The sequence below is a fragment of the Ambystoma mexicanum genome, chromosome 14, assembly GCF_040938575.1.
Source record: "Ambystoma mexicanum isolate Mex_15411 chromosome 14, UKY_AmexF1_1, whole genome shotgun sequence".
Classification (NCBI taxonomy): domain Eukaryota; kingdom Metazoa; phylum Chordata; class Amphibia; order Caudata; family Ambystomatidae; genus Ambystoma; species Ambystoma mexicanum.
Window position 1 is genome coordinate 15,572,097 of NC_090940.1, and position 20,191 is coordinate 15,592,287.

Sequence of the window (20,191 nt, forward strand, 5' to 3'; positions counted from 1 at the left end):
TTTCCACAGGGCACTGAATTAGGTTTTATGGTAAGAAAAGGAGGAGTGTATATAATAACACACAGCAGCACTGTCAGGGGCTTTTCTTACAGGTTTTAGGGTTTGTGGGGACTCAAAAGGTAAGAGGGTTAAGGAGTTCCACCATGGAATGGGACATGAGAGAAGTTTGTTCCCTAGGGGGAAGATCAGATAGCGGCCTCACCACTCTAGCCTCACAAGGAAGGGACCCCCCCCCATGCAGAGAAGTGATGTGATCCCACGATTCATCAGAGAGGGTGAAGGGGCTGTGCTTGCACGTTCCACATATACTCACCCCCAAGGTGAACGCTTAACTCTGAAACTATCTAACCAACACGTGTTGGAATCTGAACTGTTTCCACAACGCTCTGCTTTCCTATAGATGTAGATTTGTTTTTTTCAATGGAAGACTTTTTATACGTCTGCTCAGCTCTCAGTCTGCTCTTATAAGTCCCTCGGTTCATACTTTCCGGTATGGGTGGCGGCACCTGCGGACCATTCCTGATCATTTCTCCTTTCGTCGTTCCCTGAACACCTATCAGTTTTCCTGCCGGTTAAGCGCCATGGTACCTTCGGGAGAACATGCGCTCTATACATCTCCATAACATAACATATGTGCCAGATCTGCAGTTGTGAACAGCGAATCCTGTCCTTGATTGCATTAGTTCTGTCCAGGGGCTTGGCTTATAAATGCCCACCACCGCGAGTGGGAATGGCTATGATATATGATCTGATATTTTATTTGTATCGCGCTCATACACAAGTGTTTCAGAGCGCGACAAGGCAAGGGAGGGGAGGGGAACAAGGGAGAACAAATAACAATCTTACTAGGCCCAGTGACATTGAGAACGTGCAAGGGAAAGGGGCGAAAGTGCATTGAAAGGGGAGAGAGGAGAATGCGAAGCAGAGAAGAACAGATAAATAATAATAAATACAAATAAATAGATAATAGAGGCAATAAACAGTGGTAGTGCAGTCAGCAAGTGACAAGTGCTGGGCTTAGGGCAGCAGACTGGGTAGGTCTTAATAAGTGCAGAAAAGGAAAAAATGGGGGGGTGGGGTCTGTATGGGTACAGATATTGTCCCCATTTCAAGGGGTGGCCAGGTGGCAGTGTAGGAGGGTGGTAGGGTGAGCAGGTACCTGGGCCCAGGAGACAGAGGTTGGCCAGGTGCACAGTGCCAAGAGAGAGCAGATCAGCAGGGGAGAGGGGGAGCGAAGGCAGAAGCAAAGAGAAAGGTCTTGAGGTGCTTCCGGAACCGGAGATGGTTCTCCTCAAGTTTTAGAGTGGCAGGGAGGCTATTCCAGAGGGAGACCCCAGCCGAAGACAGATCCACCCCCCACCTCGTTTCTTTGAAAAACGACTGACCCTGAGGGAGTTAGAGGTAGAAGAACGAAGAGCTCGAGAGCGGAGGTATTTACAGAGGGATAGCAGAAGGTGTTTTGGACCCAGGCCCCAGAAAGCCTTGTGGACAACGCAGAGGGTTTTGGATTTAATCCTTGCATCCACTGGGAGCCAATGGAGAGAGGGCGGAAAGTAGAGGCAGGTACATTTAGGAAGAGGCTGTTACAATAGCCCAACCTGGAGAGAACCAGAGCTTGGGAGACAGTGAGCTTCTGGGAGAAGGAGAGGAAAGGCAGGGTACCTCTGAGGAGGTGCAGTAGGAAGTTTGACTTTTTAGAGACCTCGGAGATGTGGGAGAAGGAAAGTGTGGAGTCAAAGATGACCCCAAGGTTCTTAGCCTCGCAGGTGGGGGTAGGAGGAGGGCCAAGGGAGGCCGGCCAGAGAGTGAGGGGAAAGGATGGTGGTGTGCCGAAGAGGAGGATCTCTGTCTTGCTGGCACTCAGACAGAGGTCGTTGGTGGCACAACAAACGTGAATGGCAGTTAGACACTCGGAGATGAAAGAAGAAGAGGAGGTGGCGAGAGCCACCTGAAAATGGGTTGAGTGTCATCAGCGTAGCACTGGAAATTGTAGCAGAAAATGGCAATGCAGTGGGCGGGGGTTGCCAGGTATTGGTTGAAAAGCTAGGGCGAGAGATTATACCCCTGGTGAATGCCACAGGTAGAGAGGAAGAAAGATAATAGGAAGGACCCAAATTGACCTGGGAGGGTCGATCAGAGAGGAAAGAGGTCAGCCAGGCCAGAGCCTGATCAGTGATACCCAGGTTATCACAGAGACGGTTGAGCAGGATGGTATGATTGACTGTGTCGAAGGCAGAGGGGAGATTGAGTAGGATGAGGACAGAGGGAATGTTAGAGTCAAGGTTGGAGAGCAGATCTTCACGGATGTTCAGGGGAGCATTTTCCGTGCTTCTGGCTGCTCTGAAGCCAGACTGGTGGTTATGGAGACAACCAATCGAATTGGAATGAAGGTTAAGCTGAGAGATGGCCAGCTTTCCCAGGAGTTTGCCCAGGAAGGGAGTAATGGAAATAGAGCGATAGTTAGCTGGACAGGAGGGATCAGCTGTAGGTTTCTTGAGGAGAGGATGCAAAAGGGAGTGCTTCAGAGGGGAGGGGAAAGATCCTGAGGCAAAGGAGAGGTTGCAGAAATCTGCAAGGGCCGGAGTGAGGGTGTTAATGTGGTCCTTGATAGTTTTAGAGGAACAGGGATGAACCTGTTTTCACCAGGCTTTCATAGATCGGACTTGTCTAGCGACCTTATGAGGGGAGAAGAGAGGGAAAGAAGAGGAGGAGGGTAGTGGGGGTAGTTAAAGGGGTGTCAGCAATCACAGACTGAGCGGGAATAGGAGGGGAAGGGGGAGGGGCAGAGAGGGTGGACAGGATGTTCTGGGTTTTTGAGATAACATGAGAGGCACGGGCATTGCGAAGAGTCTGGGAGGCAAGAGGAGGGGTAGAGACTGCAGCAGGGTTGGCAAGCTCCTTGCAGATTTTAAATAGTTAGGCCGAGTTGTTAGATGACGCAGAGACACAGGCTTGAATGTGGACTCTCTTCTTGGTGCGGACAGAGAGTCGGTATTGCCTTTGGAGAAGGCGACAGGCCAGTTTATCAGAGGATGAACAAGTAGCCCTCCATTTCCTCTCAGCCGCCCTACACTTATGTTCAAGTGTAGCTAGGTCAGAGTCATAACAGGAATTGCACTTGGCTTTGGACTCCAAGCGGATCCTCATGACAGGGGCAAGAACATCAAGAGTATCAGAAATAGAAGAGTAGAGGAGGGACAAGGTTGTGTCTGGGTGTGAGTCAGCCAGAGGGGGGGCGGGGGGAGGGGAGAAGGTTGCAGCGAAAGCCTCAACTGACACATCTCGCCCTAGCTTTTATAGGTCGGATGTCCGAGAAGGTAGCTGGCAGTGTAGGGGTGGGCTTCGCTTTGGGGGAAGAGAGGGAGTGATGAGAGGAGAGAAGGCAGTGATCACACCAGGAGAGAGGAGTGGTGAGGGGAGTAGATTTGGGGGGGGGCAGGGTGGATCAAGACATCAAGTGTGTGTCCTGCAGAGTGTGTTGGGCCAGAGGGGAGGATACAGAGGGAGTGGGAATCACATAGGTCGCGAAAGAGCAAGATGAGGGACAGGGGGAATCGAGGTGGTGTTGAGGTCACCAAGGAGGAGGAGCTGAGTGGTTGAGGCCAGGAGGGAGGAGGAGAGGTCAGCCCACTCGTAGAGAAAAGAGGTGATGTGACCAGTGGGCCGGTAGAGAGTAGCAACAGTAAGAGAGTGGCTAGGAGAGATTGAGGCATTGGAAAGAGGAGTAGATCTGAGTGGGAATGATAGAGGCAGGAATCCACTCAGGAAAGTTCAGGGCTACACCCCCCTCCGGGCAGGGTGGCTCTGGGTGCAGAGAGGATCTTGTAGCCCTCAGAGCTGCCCGTGAACCATGTCTCTGTGAGACCAAAGACATCCTTTAAATGATGTAGCAGGAAGCTATGGACAACATCTCCCCCCTCCCTCCATCGGCATTCACAATGCTACGGCTCGTTGTGTGGGGTGCCACACCTTGTTACCTGTCCCTTTCAGCAGGGGTAGCCTATGCGCGCACTGCCACCCCCAAACTCTGAGCCGGCTCCAGCTCTCTGACAGCCCCCAAAAGGTCATGTAGGATGTGCTCACCCCACACCATTACTAATCCCCAAACTATGAAGAAATGCTGGAGTCTGGCTTCTGGAGCGGGTCCAGGCACATGCCAGGTGAGTGCCGACGCCAAGTTCTGACGTGCCCAGGCCTCTACAGCCATGAACAGAGGCGGCCTTTTGTTCTGTGGATTTTCATATTGTGAAAGCGGCACTTCCTGATATGAGGCAATCATCAGATAGTGGGGGCCGGTCATCAGCAGCCGAGATAAAACATTAACTAAGTGCTGGCACTTCCTCCTCCAAGGAACTGAGTCACGACAAGGCTTGGCTGGGGACTCTTCCAGCTTACTAGCAGGGGCTGGGCGCATGCCCTAGGCCAGGCCCCCTGGGGGCTCGAAAGAAGTGTACAGGATATGATAAAAGAAAGTGCTGGCACTTCCTCCTCCAGGGAACTGAGTCACGGCACAAGGCATGGCTGGGGACTCTTCCAGCTACTAGGTCCAAATCAGTTTTAAATATCCTGGAAATCTTGGTAAAGTGACAGAGTCAAGGATCAAGATCTCCAGGGTCAAATTCTCAATGTTGGATTGGACCACCCTCTTGGTGTCTTCCGAAAGGGTGGTCTCATCAGGCAAAAGCTGCATCATCCCTATTTGTTGCAATATGTTATGTAAATATCTGCATCATTTCAGGTGTTGCCATTGGTCGACACAGCTGCGCCATTAAACATTTCTTTCTAAACAAGCAGATGAGCCGAGCACATTAGGTAAAGCCATAAAAAGAGGGGTTTGGCAGTAGCGGCAAGCCCAGGTGCTCTGAAGCGCGCTTCCATGAATAGGGAAATGCTCTGGCTGCGAATGTGTGAATGAAGGGTTCTCTTGACAGAGGAAATCCCATCACACTCCCAGGCCTCCGTGTGTGTGCTTAGAGTGCGCCAGCCCTGATCAGTCTGAGTGCAGGGCCCCTCTTGGGCAATGGAGCCGTCCACTCAACGTGATCTTGAAATCTCACTCCCCCGTAGTCCCAGCAGGTCCCCCGTGGACGTCCCTCCTGCTGCACATGGCAGTGCCGACGTTCATTGTATGTGTGGTGTGGCAAACCACCACCCTCGTTTCTTAACGGTTCAGGGAGCGTTTTGTGTGAGCACTCGGAGTGGTCATCTGCGCACACGCGGGTGCCCGTGTAGGACCATTGCTGCTTGTGTTGGTTCATTGCCTTATCTTAGGAAGAGTAAAGGAGCCACACGCAGCCCTGGCACACTCCGCATGCGTCGCTTCGTTCACCGCCGCGCCCACATCGCACTCTGGCTGAATTGGTTCCACAGAACATGTCAGAGGAAACTACGAGAACGACTTGAACATTTCATAACAGTCTACTCTACTGGATCAAATGCCGATCTAAAAGGGGGTATTAGCTAAAGGCCTGATCCCCGGTACTCAGCCCACTCTGGCTGAAGCCTGCCTGGAGATCAGCACCTGCCCAGCCTCGGCCCACTCCTGAGGCCTGCCTAGAGATCAGCACCTGCCCAACCTCGGCCCACTCCTGAGGCCTGCCTAGAGATCAGCACCTGCCCAACCTCGGCCCGCTCCTGCAGCCTGCCTGGAGATCAGCAGCTGCCCAACCTCGGCCCGCTCCTGCAGCCTGCCTGGAGATCAGCACCTGCCCAGCCTCGGCCCACTCCTGCAGCCTGCCTGGAGATCAGCACCTGCCCAGCCTCGGCCCACTCCTGAGGCCTGCCTAGAGATCAGCACCTGCCCAACCTCGGCCCGCTCCTGCAGCCTGCCTGGAGATCAGCAGCTGCCCAACCTCGGCCCGCTCCTGCAGCCTGCCTGGAGATCAGCACCTGCCCAGCCTCGGCCCACTCCTGCAGCCTGCCTGGAGATCAGCACCTGCCCAGCCTCGGCCCGCTCCTGAGGCCTGCCTAGAGATCAGCACCTGCCCAGCCTCGGCCCGCTCCTGCAGCCTGCCTGGAGATCAGCACCTGCCCAACCTCGGCCGCTCCTGCAGCCTGCCTGGAGATCAGCACCTGCCCAGCCTCGGCCCGCTCCTGAGGCCTGCTTAGAGATCAGCACCTGCCCAACCTCGGCCCGCTCCTGAGGCCTGCCTAGAGATCAGCACCTGCCCAACCTCGGCCCGCTCCTGCAGCCTGCCTGGAGATCAGCAGCTGCCCAACCTCGGCCCGCTCCTGCAGCCTGCCTGGAGATCAGCACCTGCCCAGCCTCGGCCCACTCCTGCAGCCTGCCTGGAGATCAGCACCTGCCCAGCCTCGGCCCGCTCCTGAGGCCTGCCTAGAGATCAGCACCTGCCCAGCCTCGGCCCGCTCCTGCAGCCTGCCTGGAGATCAGCACCTGCCCAACCTCGGCCGCTCCTGAGGCCTGCCTAGAGATCAGCACCTGCCCAGCCTCGGCCCGCTCCTGCAGCCTGCCTGGAGATCAGCAGCTGCCCAACCTCGGCCCGCTCCTGCAGCCTGCCTGGAGATCAGCAGCTGCCCAACCACGGCCCGCTCCTGAGGCCTGCCTAGAGATCAGCACCTGCCCAGCCTCGGCCCGCTCCTGCAGCCTGCCTGGAGATCAGCACCTGCCCAACCTCGGCCCGCTCCTGAGGCCTGCCTAGAGATCAGCACCTGCCCAGCCTCGGCCCGCTCCTGCAGCCTGCCTGGAGATCAGCACCTGCCCAACCTCGGCCCGCTCCTGAGGCCTGCCTAGAGATCAGCACCTGCCCAGCCTCGGCCCGCTCCTGCAGCCTGCCTGGAGATCAGCACCTGCCCAACCTCGGCCCGCTCCTGAGGCCTGCCTAGAGATCAGCACCTGCCCAGCCTCGGCCCGCTCCTGCAGTCTGCCTGGAGATCAGCACCTGCCCAACCTCGGCCCGCTCCTGAGGCCTGCCTAGAGATCAGCACCTGCCCAGCCTCGGCCCGCTCCTGCAGCCTGCCTGGAGATCAGCAGCTGCCCAACCACGGCCCGCTCCTGAGGCCTGCCTAGAGATCAGCACCTGCCCAGCCTCGGCCCGCTCCTGCAGCCTGCCTGGAGATCAGCACCTGCCCAACCTCGGCCCGCTCCTGCAGCCTGCCTGGAGATCAGCACCTGCCCAACCTCGGCCCGCTCCTGCAGCCTGCCTGGAGATCAGCACCTGCCCAGCCTCGGCCCGCTCCTGCAGCCTGCCTGGAGATCAGCACCTGCCCAACCTCGGCACGCTCCTGCAGCCTGCCTGGAGATCAGCACCTGCCCAACCTCGGCCCGCTCCTGCAGCATGCCTGGAGATCAGCAGCTGCCCAACCACGGCCCGCTCCTGCAGCCTGCCTGGAGATCAGCACCTGCCCAGCCTCGGCCCGCTCCTGCAGCCTGCCTGGAGATCAGCAGCTGCCCAACCTCGGCTGCCCAACCTCGGCCCGCTCCTGCAGCCTGCCTCCTGCAGCCTGCCTGGAGATCAGCAGCTGCCCAACCTCGGCCCGCTCCTGCAGCCTGCCTGGAGATCAGCAGCTGCCCAACCTCGGCCCGCTCCTGCAGCCTGCCTGGAGATCAGCAGCTGCCCAACCTCGGCCCGTTCCTGCAGCCTGCCTGGAGATCAGCAGCTGCCCAGCCTCGGCCCGCTCCTGCAGCCTGCCTGGAGATCAGCAGCTGCCCAGCCTCGGCCCGCTCCTGCAGCCTGCCTGGAGATCAGCACCTGCCCAGCCTCTGCCCGCTCCTGCAGCCTGCCTGGAGATCAGCACCTGCCCAGCCTCGGCCCGCTCCTGCAGCCTGCCTGGAGATCAGCACCTGCCCAGCCTCGGCCCACTCCTGCAGCCTGCCTGGAGATCAGCACTTGCCCAACCACGGCCCACTCCTGCAGCCTGCCTGGAGATCAGCACCTGCCCAACCACGGCCCACTTCCGCAGCCTGCCTGGAGATCAGCACCTGCCCAACCTCGGCCCACTTTCGCAGCCTGCCTGGTGATCAGCTCCTGCCCATTTCTCCAGTCCTCGGCCCACTCCTGCAGCCTGCCCGGAGATCAGCATCTGCCCAGCCTTGGCCCACTCCTGAAGCCTGCCCAGAGATCAGCACCTGCCCAACCTCAGCCCACTCCTGCAGCCTGCCTGGAGATCAGCACCTGCCTAATCTCGGGCCCCTCCTGCAGCCTGCCTGGAGATCAGCACCTGCCTATTTTTCCAGGCCTAGGCCCACTCCTGAAGCCTGCCCGGAGATCAGCACTTGCCCATTTCTCCAGCCTCGGCCCACTCCTGAAGCCTGCCTGGAGATCAGCACCTGCCCACTTCTCGTGGCCTCGGCCCACTCCTGAAGCCTGCCTGGACTTCAGCACCTGCTCATTTCTCCAGGCCTCGGCCCACTCCTGAAGCCTGCCTGGAGATCAGCACATGCCCAACCACGGCCCACTCCTGAAGCCTGCCTGGAGATCAGCACCTGCCCAGCCTCGGTCCACTCCTGAAGCCTGCCCATTTCTCCAGGCCTCGGCCTAATCCTGAAGCCTATCTGGAGATCAGCACCAGCCCATTTCTCACTCCTGAAGCCTGCCTGGAGATCAGCACCTGCCCAACCATGGCCCGCTCCTGCAGCCTGCCTGGAGATCAACACCTGCCCAACCTCGGGCCACTCCTGAAGCCTGCCTGGAGATCAGCACCTTCCCATTTCTCCAGGCCTCGGCCCACTTCTGAAGCCTGCCTGGAGATCAGCACCTGCCCAACCCTGGCCCACTCCTGAAGCCTGCCTGGAGATCAGCACCTGCCCATTTCTCCAGGCCTCGGCCCACTCCTGAAGCCGGACCATTTCTCCAGACCTCGGCTACTCCTGAAGCCTGCCTGGAGATCAGCACCCGCCCATTTCTCCAGGCCCCGGCCCACTTCTGCAGCCTGCCCGGAGATCAGCACCTGCCCATTTCTCCAGGCCTCTGCCCACTCCTGAAACCTGAACGGAGATCAGCATCTGCCCAGCCTCGGCCCAATCCTGAAGCCTGCCCGGAGATCAGCATCAGCCCAACCTCAGCCCACTCCTGCAGCCTGCCCGGGGATCAGCACCTGCCCAGCCTCGGCCCACTCCCGAAGCCTGCCCGGAGATCAGCACTTGCCCAGCCTCGGCCCACTCCCGAAGCCTGCCCGGAGATCAGCACCTGCCCAACCACGGCCCACTCCTGAGGCATGCCTGGAGATCAGCACCTGCCCAACCTCGGCCCACTCCTGAAGCCTGCCTGGAGATCAGCACCTGCCCACTTCTCGTGGCCTCGGCCCACTCCTGAAGCCTGCCTGGAGTTCAGCACCTGCTCATTTCTCCAGGCCTCGGCCCACTCCTGAAGCCTGCCTGGAGATCAGCACCTGCCCAGCCTCGGCCCACTCCTGAAGCCTGCCTTCAGATCCGCACCTGCCCAGCCTCGGCCCACTCTTGAAGCCTGCCTGGAGATCAGCACCTGCCCACTTCTCGTGGCCTCGGCCCACTCCTGAAGCCTGCCTGGAGTTCAGCACCTGCTCATTTCTCCAGGCCTCGGCCCACTCCTGAAGCCTGCCTGGAGGTCAGCACCTGCCCAGCCTCGGCCCACTCCTGAAGCCTGCCTTCAGATCAGCACCTGCCCAGCCTCGGCCCACTCCTGAAGCCTGCCCATTTTTCCAGGCCTCAGCCTACTCCTGGAGCCTATCTGGAGATCAGCACTTGCCCATTTCTCCAGAACTCTGCCCACTCCTGAAGCCTGCCTGGAGATCAGCACCTGCTCAACCTTGGCGCACTCCTGCAACCTGCCTGGAGATCAGCACCTGCCCAACCTCGGCCCACTCCTGCAGCCTGCCTGGAGATCAGCACCTGCCCAACCTCAGCCCACTCCTGCAGCCTGCCTGGAAATCAGCATCCGCCCAACCTCGGCCCACTCCTGCAGCCTGCCTGGAGATCAGCACCTGCCCAACGTCGGCCCACTTCTGCAGCCTGCCTGGTGATCAGCACCTGCCCAACCTCAGCCTACTCCTGCAGCCTGCCTGGAGATCAGCACCCGCCCATTTCTCCAGGCCTCGGCTCACTCCTGAAGCCTGCCTGGAAATCAGCATATGCCCAACCTCGGCCCACTCCTGCAGCCTGTCTGGAGATCAGCACCTGCCCAGCCTCGGCCGACTCTTGCAGCCTGCCTAGATATCAGCACCTGCCCATTTCTCCAGGCCTCTGCCCACTCCTGAAACCTGCCCGGAGATCAGCACCTGCCTATTTCTCCAGGCCTCTGCCCACTCCTGAAACCTTCCTGGAGATCAGCATCTGCCCAGCCTCAGCCCACTCCTGCAGCCTGTCTGGAGATCAGCACCTGCCCAGCCTCGGCCCACTCCTGCAGCCTGCCTGGAGATCAGCACCTGCCCAACCTCGGCCCACTCCTGCAGCCTGCCTGGAGATCAGCACCTGCCCAACCTCAGCCCACTCCTGCAGCCTGCCTGGAGATCAGCACCTGCCCAACCTTGGCCCACTCCTGCAGCCTGCCTGGAGATCAGCACCTGCCCAACCTCGGCCCACTTCTGCAGCCTGCCTGGTCATCAGCACCTGCCCAACCTCGGCCCACTCCTGCATCCTGCCTGGAGATCAGCACCTGCCCAACCTCGGCCCACTCCTGCAGCCTGCCTGGAGATCAGCACCTGCCCATTTCTCCAGGCCTCAGCCCACACCTGAAACCTGCCCAGAGATCAGCACCTAACCATTTATCCAGGCCTCTGCCCACTCCTGCAGCCTGCCCTGAGATCAGCACCTGCCCATTTCTCCAGGCCTCGGCCCACTCCTGCAGCCTGCCTGGAGATCAGCACCTGGCCAATCTCGGCCCACTCCTGAAGCCTGCCTGGAGATCAGCACCTGCCCAACCTCGGCCCACTCCTAAAGCCTGCCTGGAGATCAGCACCTGCCCATTTCTCCAGGCCTCGGCCCACTCCTGAAGCCTGCCTGGAGAACAGCAGCTGCCCAACCTCGGGCCACTCCTGAAGCCTGCCTGGAGATCAGCCCCTGCCCACTTCTCCAGGCTTGATAGTCACAGTTTCCTGTAGACCTTGGAGAGGCCAGCAATCAAGCTGACTGCTCTGGAGTTGTGCAGTCTCTGCGTGTCCTCTTTTTTAAAGATTGGCACAATCTCAGTCTGCTTCCAGCTACGAAGGACATCATCCAAGACTCAAACGATTAAAAAGTCGTGTACAAATTGACCGCCAGATGTTTCCATCTTGCTTAAATAAGTCGATGGGGATCCTGTGAACTCCAGAGGCGTTATTTTTTTGAGGCCTTAAAATCGTGCACGTTTCATCCTCGGAGAAAGATGGAGGAGCCCCAGGATCATCTTGCACGGAGGCTGGGGATCTGGCGGTCGGAGTGTTGATAGCGTAGAGGGTGCTAAAGGGCTGGAACCAAAGGTCTGTCGGGATAAATGATTCCACATCACAGTAGGAGTTGGACAGCATGTCAGAGACGAGATTCCACAAATAAGGGTATCATTGATATTAAGAGTTCCCATTTGGCTTCCTCTGCCTCTTTTTAGCTAAGCAAGTCTTTGTAAGATCTCCGTCAGGTGGGAATCTGGTCAGATAAACTTATTTTTTATCACAGTGGGTAAATTCTTCTTGGCAGGCCGGCATTCTGAGTCATACTAAGAATTTTGTGACTTTGATTCTGAATCAAAGTGCAAGGTTTGGGGATTATTGGGGATTACTGGGGATAATTCTGTTACTAAGACCTTGGTCCGCAATTCTCTGTGGCTAAGACTGTCTCAGAGATGGGGAGGGTGGTTTCGAGTGTCGTTTAATCATTACTATCATAATCGAAATCCGCCCATCTAACACTCCTACGTTTACTTGAAAGAATGAAGTCAAAAGTGTACAGGTAGGGGGTATCTGGGTCCCAAGCTAGTGTTAAACATACACTGTTGTGGTCGCTCTTGGCTCCTGGTATAATCTCCCCAGATTTTCCTGCATTCCAACTTTACTACATCCAAGAAGTTCTAATCGTTATGACTTATCTGTGGCCCTCTTGTGAAGGCAGGCGCTGTTGGGCAATTGCAGCGCAACCGTCCATTAGAAGCCTGCATACCCAGAGTATAGAGTGGAGCCTGCTAGTAGCAGCAACTTTGGCTCAGGGGTGATGTGTGACACCAACTCCTCTGGAGTCTGCCAAGCCCTTGTGTGGTCACCTACTAGGGTAAAACGCGCTGAGCGACCGGAACCAAGGGTCATAATTGGGTGGCCATCTAGTATAGCCTCAACCGCTATGCAAACCATCTAGTATAGCCTCAACCGCTATGCAAACCATCTAGTATAGCCTCAACCGCTATGCAAACCATCTAGTATAGCCTCAACCGCTATGCAAACCTGAACCGAGACATTAGAAGACATTAGAAGTATAGAACCAGAGGCAGCCCTGGTCAGGGCGGAGAGTAAACGTATTCGCGACTGAGTACAGGATTGGCAGAAGTATTTTTAAAGCCCTGGAGCATGTTATTGTTTATATTATTAGGGTACAAAAAAGGTAGCAGGCGCCCCTCTCTGGAAAGAACACAGCATGATAACCTGTTCTGAGTTGAGAGTTTGCAGCCATCTGCTTTTTGCTCACTGTACCTTTCACAGATGGGAAATACCCATTTGCCCATCAGTCTTCATTAGGGTATTTATTAGGCGTAGCAATGGACCCCTTTACAATCATAGGGGGATGAACTGAGTCAGGGAAGCACAGAAACGGGGAGCAGGGAACGACCAGGGTAGGGGGGGGGGCAATTAGCAGCAAGGGATCTACAAGCAGTCAGCAGAGGGAACAATGGGGAGCAGATAACCCAGTCTCAGGTAGGGTGGGGACTGGGGAGTTGACTGTGTGCAGTCCTAGGTGTTAGTGAGAATCCATTCCTTCAAGAGGATGGTCTTAGGCTTCTTCTGGGACGGTAGAAGTGAGGAGGTGAGTCTAACGTTGACGGGGAGGAGGTTCCAGAGTCTTGGAGCGTAGACAGAGAAGGCCTGTCTTCTGGTTCTTTCCTTTTTCCACCGGAGTTCAAGCCTGCACATGACTCGCAGGCCTCCAGAGATGCTGCGCTTTCCAGTGGGGTTGCTTGGGGACTTCAGGGCAACAGCCTTGTAGATGATGCAGCAGGATTTGCAGCAGGAAGCAGTGCAGTTCGACGAGGGTTGGGGGAGATGTGGTGGAATTTGCTGGGTCTTTGATAAGTCGTGCTGCTGTATATAGGGCACATATCAGAGGTGCAGCGTAGTTGCTGGAAGGCCTTCCTGAAGGGCATTGCAGCATGCAGATGGGAGAGGACCAAAGCATGGCCAGCAGATCTGAAGTTGTTTTCTGGGATGAAGGGCTTGATTTTGAACAGCGAGAAATAGTGGCCATCTTGGCAGCAAGTGAATGAAAGTGCTCTCTTCAAGGGTTTCATTTCCCCCTGTTAAATGGATCCCATTTGCAATTTCTGTGCAGCACATGGATCTGATTAGTTCTGTTTCTAAGCTTGTGTTTGTGTGTGCCATGTGAGATCTGGCGCTTGAGGGGTGGGGGCGGAGTGAAAATGTCACCTACAAAATGTCTCCAGTGAGGAAGTACTTTTACTCAGACTCCTAAAAAGCGCTCCCAATATGTTCTAGGGGTGGTGTTATTTACTATTCTAAAAACTATATTCTAAATATGAAATACTATTCTAAATTCTAATTGTGTTATTTACTATTCTGCAAGCAAACCTTCTCTTGTCACAAACGGGCCCTCTGGACCTCAATCCGGAAGGCCCCCACAATTCTGCAATTCCACAAATCTCTCAAAACATGCTGACGAAGGACTAATCCCAATGGATGCACATACTGATGCAGACCTCAACTCACAATACTGCGCTACTGTTAAAAGATGCCAGGCCAAACACCGGCTACCCACACCCTATGCAGCGCTCCACAGACCTGCGCTACTGTTAAAAGATCCCAGGCCAAACACCGGCTACCCACACCCTATGCAGCGCTCCACAGACCTACACTACTGTTAAAAGATGCCAGGCCAAACACTGGCTACCCAGACCCTGTGCAGCGGTCTACTGCACTGCGCTACTGTTAAAAGATCCCAGGCCAAACACCGGCTACCCACACCCTATGCAGCGCTCCACAGACCTGCGCTATTGTTAAAAGATCCCAGGCCAAACACCGGCTACCCACACCCTATGCAGCGCTCCACAGACCTGCACTACTGTTAAAAGATCCCAGGCCAAACACCGGCTACCCACACCCTATGCAGCGCTCCACAGACCTGCGCTATTGTTAAAAGATCCCAGGCCAAACACCGGCTACCCACACCCTATGCAGCGCTCCACAGACCTGCACTACTGTTAAAAGATGCCAGGCCAAACACCAGCTACCCACACCCTGTGCAGCGGTCTACAGCACTGTGCTACTGTTAAAAGATCCCAGGCCAAACACCGGCTACCCACACCCTATGCAGCGCTCCACAGACCTGCGCTACTGTTAAAAGATCCCAGGCCAAACACCGGCTACCCACACCCCATGCAGCGGTCCACAGCACTGCGCTACTGTTAAAAGATGCCAGGCCAAATGCTGGATACCCACACCCTGTGCAGCGGTCCGTGGCTCTCGACCTAGAAACACGCTAATACAATACACATAAAAGAATAAACTCCAGTCCTAGGATATTTGGGGAAACTGCCTTCAGTCTGAACTGGCCCCAGGGGGCTACACAAGAGTACATCTCCGAACCAAAGAGGATCGGCGGGGGGAGGGGGATTAAACTGGATGGGGAACCCTAGACCCAGGACAGCGCCTCATGTGCACTAATGGGCAAGGGGCTCCAAGAATCAATAAGGGTATATGGCACAGTGCCCCCCAGAGGATCATAGGGGTGGGTAGGCCCCAGACATCCAAGGGAATTACTCAGGGCTAGTCCAGGATCTATCAAATGCACAATTAGAGGACAGCACTGTCGCCCACAAACAGGCCCATGTGCCTGCACACCAGGCCATGTGGATGGCTTGACTGTCACCCACTCCATCATAATGTCACAGGCAAGGAGCAACACCATCAAACCCAGGTAACCACAGGAAGAAGGCTGCGCCTGGCTGCCAAGCTGTAAAATGGAAGGACCCACAGACACGATACTCAGCCGCGAGCCCCAGCCACGTCACAGCACACCCCAACCCACCCCAGCTCACCTGCAGTGCGCTCCGCCAGGCCCGCCTCAGAAGCAGCCCCCTGCAGCTCCTGCTCTAGCTTCAGCGTCTGTAGCTCCAAGTCCCGCTCAGAGAGGGCCTCCAGCAGCTGTAGGGGGGATACAGGTGCCGGGTCAGTTTTATGGCAGAGCACCCAGTCAACACATTCATATAAAGGGATTATAGCGTTCACACAGCAAACCCAGTCACCTCTAGGCACTTTCACTGAGGGAGAAAAAGGATAGGCGAGCAGCTGAGCGTGGACATCGTAAAAGTCATGGAACAGGGAACAGGAACACAGGGTAGGATCACTGCACTCTACCGTACAGAGTACAGGAACACAGTCCAGGGTAGGAGCACTGCACTCTATGGTACAGAGAACAAAAACACAGTCCAGGTAGGAACACTGCACTCCACCGTACAGAGAACAGGAACACAGTCCAGGGTAGGAGCACTGCACTCTACGGTACAGAGAACAAAAACACAGTCTAATGTAGGAGCACTGCACTCTACTGTACAGAGAACAGGAACACAGTCCAGGGTAGGAGCGCTGCACTCTGCCGTACAAAGAACAGGAACACAGCACTGCACACTACCGTACATAGAACAGGAACAGTCCAGGGTAGGAGCACTGCACCCTATGGTACAGAGAACAGGAACACAGTCCAGGATAGGAGCACCGTACAGAGAACAAAAACACAGTCCAGGGTAGGAGCACTGCACTCTACCATGCAGGGAACAGGAACACAGTCCAGGGTAGGAGCACTGCACTCCACCGTACAGAGAACAGGAACACAGTCCAGGATAGGAGCACTGCACTCTACCGTACAAAGAACAGGAACACAGCACTGCACACTACCGTACATAGAACAGGAACAGTCCAGGGTAGGAGCACTGCACCCTATGGTACAGAGAACAGGAACACAGTCCAGGATAGGAGCACCGTACAGAGAACAAAAACACAGTCCAGGGTAGGAGCACTGCACTCTACCATGCAGAGAACAGGAACACAGTCCAGGGTAGGAGCACTGCACTCTGCCGTACAGAGAACAGGAACACAGTCGAGGATAGGAGCACTGCACTCCACCGTACAGAGAACAGGAACACAGTCCAGGGTAGGAGCACTGCACTCTACTGTACAGAGAACAGGAACACAGTCGAGGATAGGAGCACCATACAGAGAACAAAAACACAGTCCAGGGTAGGAGCACTGCACTCTACCATGCAGAGAACAGGAACACAGTCCAGGGTAGGAGCACTGCACTCTACCATGCAGAGAACAGGAACACAGTCCAGGATAGGAACACCGTACAGAGAACAGGAACACAGTCCAGTGTAGGAGCACTGCACTCTACCGTACAGAGAACAGGAACATAGTCTGGGCTAGGAGCACTGCACTCTACCGGACAGAGTATAGGAACACAGACCACGGTAGGAGCACTGCACTCCACTGTACAGAGAGCAGGAACACAGTCCAGGATAGGAACACTGCACTCTACAGGGGAAACACTGTACAGAGAACAAGAACACAGTCCAGTGTAGGAGCACTGCACTCTACCGTACAGAGAACAGGAACACAGTCCAGGATAGGAACACTGCACTCTACTTCACAGAGAACAGGAACACAGTCCAGGGTAGGAGCACTGCACTCTACGGTACAGAGAACAGGAACACAGTCCAGTGTAGGAGCACTGCACTCTACCGTATAGAGAACAGGAACACAGTCCAGGGTAGGAGCACCGTACAGAGAACAGGAACACAGTCCAGGGTGGGAGCACTGCACTCTACAGTACAGAGAACAGGAACACAGCACTGCACACTACCGTACAGAGAACAGGAGCACAGTCCAGGGTAGGAGCACTGCACTCTACCGTACAGAGAACAGGAACAGTCCAGGGTAGGAGCACCGTACAGAGAACAGGAACACAGTCCAGGGTGGGAGCACTGCACTCTACGGTACAGAGAACAGGAACACAGCACTGCACACTACCGTACAGAGAACAGGAGCACAGTCCAGGGTAGGAGCACTGCACTCTACCGTACAGAGAACAGGAACACAGTCCAGGGTAGGAGCACTGCACTCTACTTCACAGAGAACAGGAACACAGTCCAGGATAGTACAGAGAACAGGACCACCGTGCAGGGTAGGAGCAATGCACTCTACTGTACAGAGAACAGAAACAGTCCAGGATAGTACAGAGAACAGGACTACAGTCCAGGGTAGGAGCACTGCACTCTACCATACTGAGAACAAGAACACAGTCCAGGATAGGAGCACTGCACTGTGGCGTCATAGGGGTGTAGGGGGTGTCTGCACCTACAAGGAGAGTACTGCATCCAGAATAGGAGCCATGTATTTACATGGAAACACTGTACACAATATAGAAATGCTGCACCATGGTGAGGAGACAGCACATACAATGAGAGTACTGCACCCATGATAGGAACACCCAGAATAGCAGCTTTGTACCCAGGGTGTAAGCACTGCACTCTGTGTGGGATCCCTGCTGCCATGATGAGAGCAGTACATGGATAACCTCATCTATGAGAGCGTGGTACCAGCAAAGTGCAGCAACGGCACCAAGGCCTGGCGGAAGTGTACTCAAGATGGGGTCAATACACCAAAGATGCAGGTACTGTACCAAAGAAGGAGCACTGTACCCAGGGTGGGAGCACTGCATCCAAGACAGGAGCACTGTACCCGGGGTGGGAGAACTGCACCCAAGACAGGAGAACTGTACCCAGGATGTGGCCAAAGTAGCCATAAGAACAGGTTTCTCATGTTGGTAGCACCATAGCGAGGAATGGGGCACTACATCCATGGTGGGAGTACTGTACCCAAGATGGGTGTACCGCACTCAGGATGTGACCAATGTAGTCACAAGATGTGTCTCTTATGCTGGGGGGATCACAGTAGCAATGATCGCAGTGCTGTAGCCAGGCTGTGGGCAATGCAGCCTCAAGAACACGTTTCTCATGTTCGGATCACTGTAGTGGGGATTGCAGAGCTGTAGCCAGGTTGTGGTAATGTAGCCAAGAGAACGTGTTTCTCATGTTGGGATCACTGTAGCAAGGATTGCAGTGCTGTAGCCAGGCTGTGGGCAATGTAGCCACACAAACAGGTTTCTCATGTTTGGATCACTGTAGCAAGGATTGCAGTGCTGTATCCAGGCTGTGGGTAATGTAGCCACGAGAACATGTTTCTCATGCTGCTGGGATCACTGTAGTGAGGATTGCAGTGCCGTAGCCAGGCTGTGGGCAATGTAGCCACACAAACAGGTTTCTCATGTTTGGATCACTGTAGCAAGGATTGCAGTGCTGTATCCAGGCTGTGGGTAATGTAGCCACGAGAATATGTTTCTCATGCTGCGGGATCATGGTAGCGAGGATTGCAGTGCTGTAGCCAGGTTGTGGGCAATGTCTTGCTTTGGATTAACGTTCACTTTCATTCAGCCCCCTGTTTAATATTTGTTTGTTTCACTTTAATTGAAATGCCCAACACTCAGACTTTCAAAAACGTTCTTCGTAAGACACGTGACCACAAAGCATTCTGCAACAATGGCAATGTTCAATCATTTGCGCACAGGGTTTTCATCTGGTAGAAACTCACCGGTCTCTGTATTAGTTCTCCCAGCAGCGCAGAACACACAAACTGCAGCCTCTGCTGCTAGGGGTCCAACTCCTGCCCCTTAGACCCTTCTGTGCCGGCTTACAGGGGAATGAGCACTTCGTATTAAAGGAAAAGAGGCAGCCTCTCCACACGGCTCCCTTCTCTGCCGGCAGTGCGCTCCACAGAGCCCCAGCTCCCATGCCACGCTTTCTAAGACCACTTCTCCTTGCAGTCCCCAGCATCTCGGTATGCTGCATACAGTGGATCGTCCCACAGCCGTTCCCTCCTGCTGCTCACCTCTCTTCCAACAAGGTTCCCTGCTGCTCCTCCTGCTGTGCCTCTATGTGTTGCTTTTCCATCCTTCTTGTATAGACCTGCAACCCTCTAACATGTTACAGGTGCGCTTTCTCAATTGCACTTGACTGACAATGATTAAGGGGACATGTCTGACCGTCACAACACATTGCAGGCATCTTCTTCGTCCCAGTAACAAAGTGGGGGAATGGTATAGTGTTCATTACTCTCAGCTGCCTCTTCCTCGTCTCAGTACTGTCAAGTGTCACAAGAGGGAAAATGTGGGGAGTTGACTTACAATAACCCATAAAGGTCGGGGGATGGTTAGGTTGGTTATCAAAATGGAAACAAGGATACAATTTTATTTATTGTGCATTTGTAAGGCACTTATACATCAAGAAAATTATGTTTCAAAGCACCCACAGAGCAACGGGGAGTGAACATGGGAATGAAAGGCAAATAGAACAATGAAAGAGAGAGGCGGGCCTACTAGGCCCTGTGAGCATTCAGAACTTGCAAGTGCAGAGAGAGAGAAGGGATGGTGGAGGGGGGTAAGTGCTAGGAGTGCCACGGACAGAGGTGTAAGGGATTAAGGTCTCGCCCAAGGGCACCCCACTCCCAATCCTCAAGGACCCTCCAACCAGGTGATCCTCTCGCTTCTCTGCCCCCAGGGTCAGGATCCAAAAGCAATTACATTTCCCTGGCCACCTGCACAGAGGATCCAAGGGGAGTAGGAGTGAAAACACCCTCCGGTTTCTCACAGAAAGGCAGCCATGAGAACATGTTTCTCATGCTGGGGGATCACTGTAGCAAGGATTTCAGTGCTGTAGCTGGGCTGTCGGTAATGTAGCCACAAGAACATGTTTCTCATGCTGGGGGATCACTGTAGTGGGGATTGCAGTGCTGTAGCCAGGCTATGGGTAATGTAGCCATGAGAACATGTTTCTCATGCTGCTGGGGGGATCACTGTAGCAAGGATTGCAGTGCTGTAGTCAGGCTGTGGGTAATGTAGCCACGAGAACATGTTTCTCATGCTGGGGGATCACTGTAGCAAGGATTGCAGTGCTGTAGCCAGGCTGTGGGTAATGTAGCCACGAGAACATGTTTCTCATGCTGGGGGATCACT

General features: G+C 55.2%; 1 protein-coding gene across 1 annotated transcript in view; it reads right to left on the reverse strand.

The window, feature by feature from the left end:
* MIPOL1 (mirror-image polydactyly 1) overlaps nucleotides 1–20,191 on the reverse strand; it is a 1,528,730-nt gene that overhangs the window by 981,918 nt on the left and 526,621 nt on the right. The window contains exon 5 of the mRNA XM_069638413.1: nucleotides 15,165–15,270. Within this exon, the coding sequence (XP_069494514.1) occupies nucleotides 15,165–15,270 (106 nt within the window). The remainder of the gene's footprint in view (nucleotides 1–15,164; nucleotides 15,271–20,191) is intronic.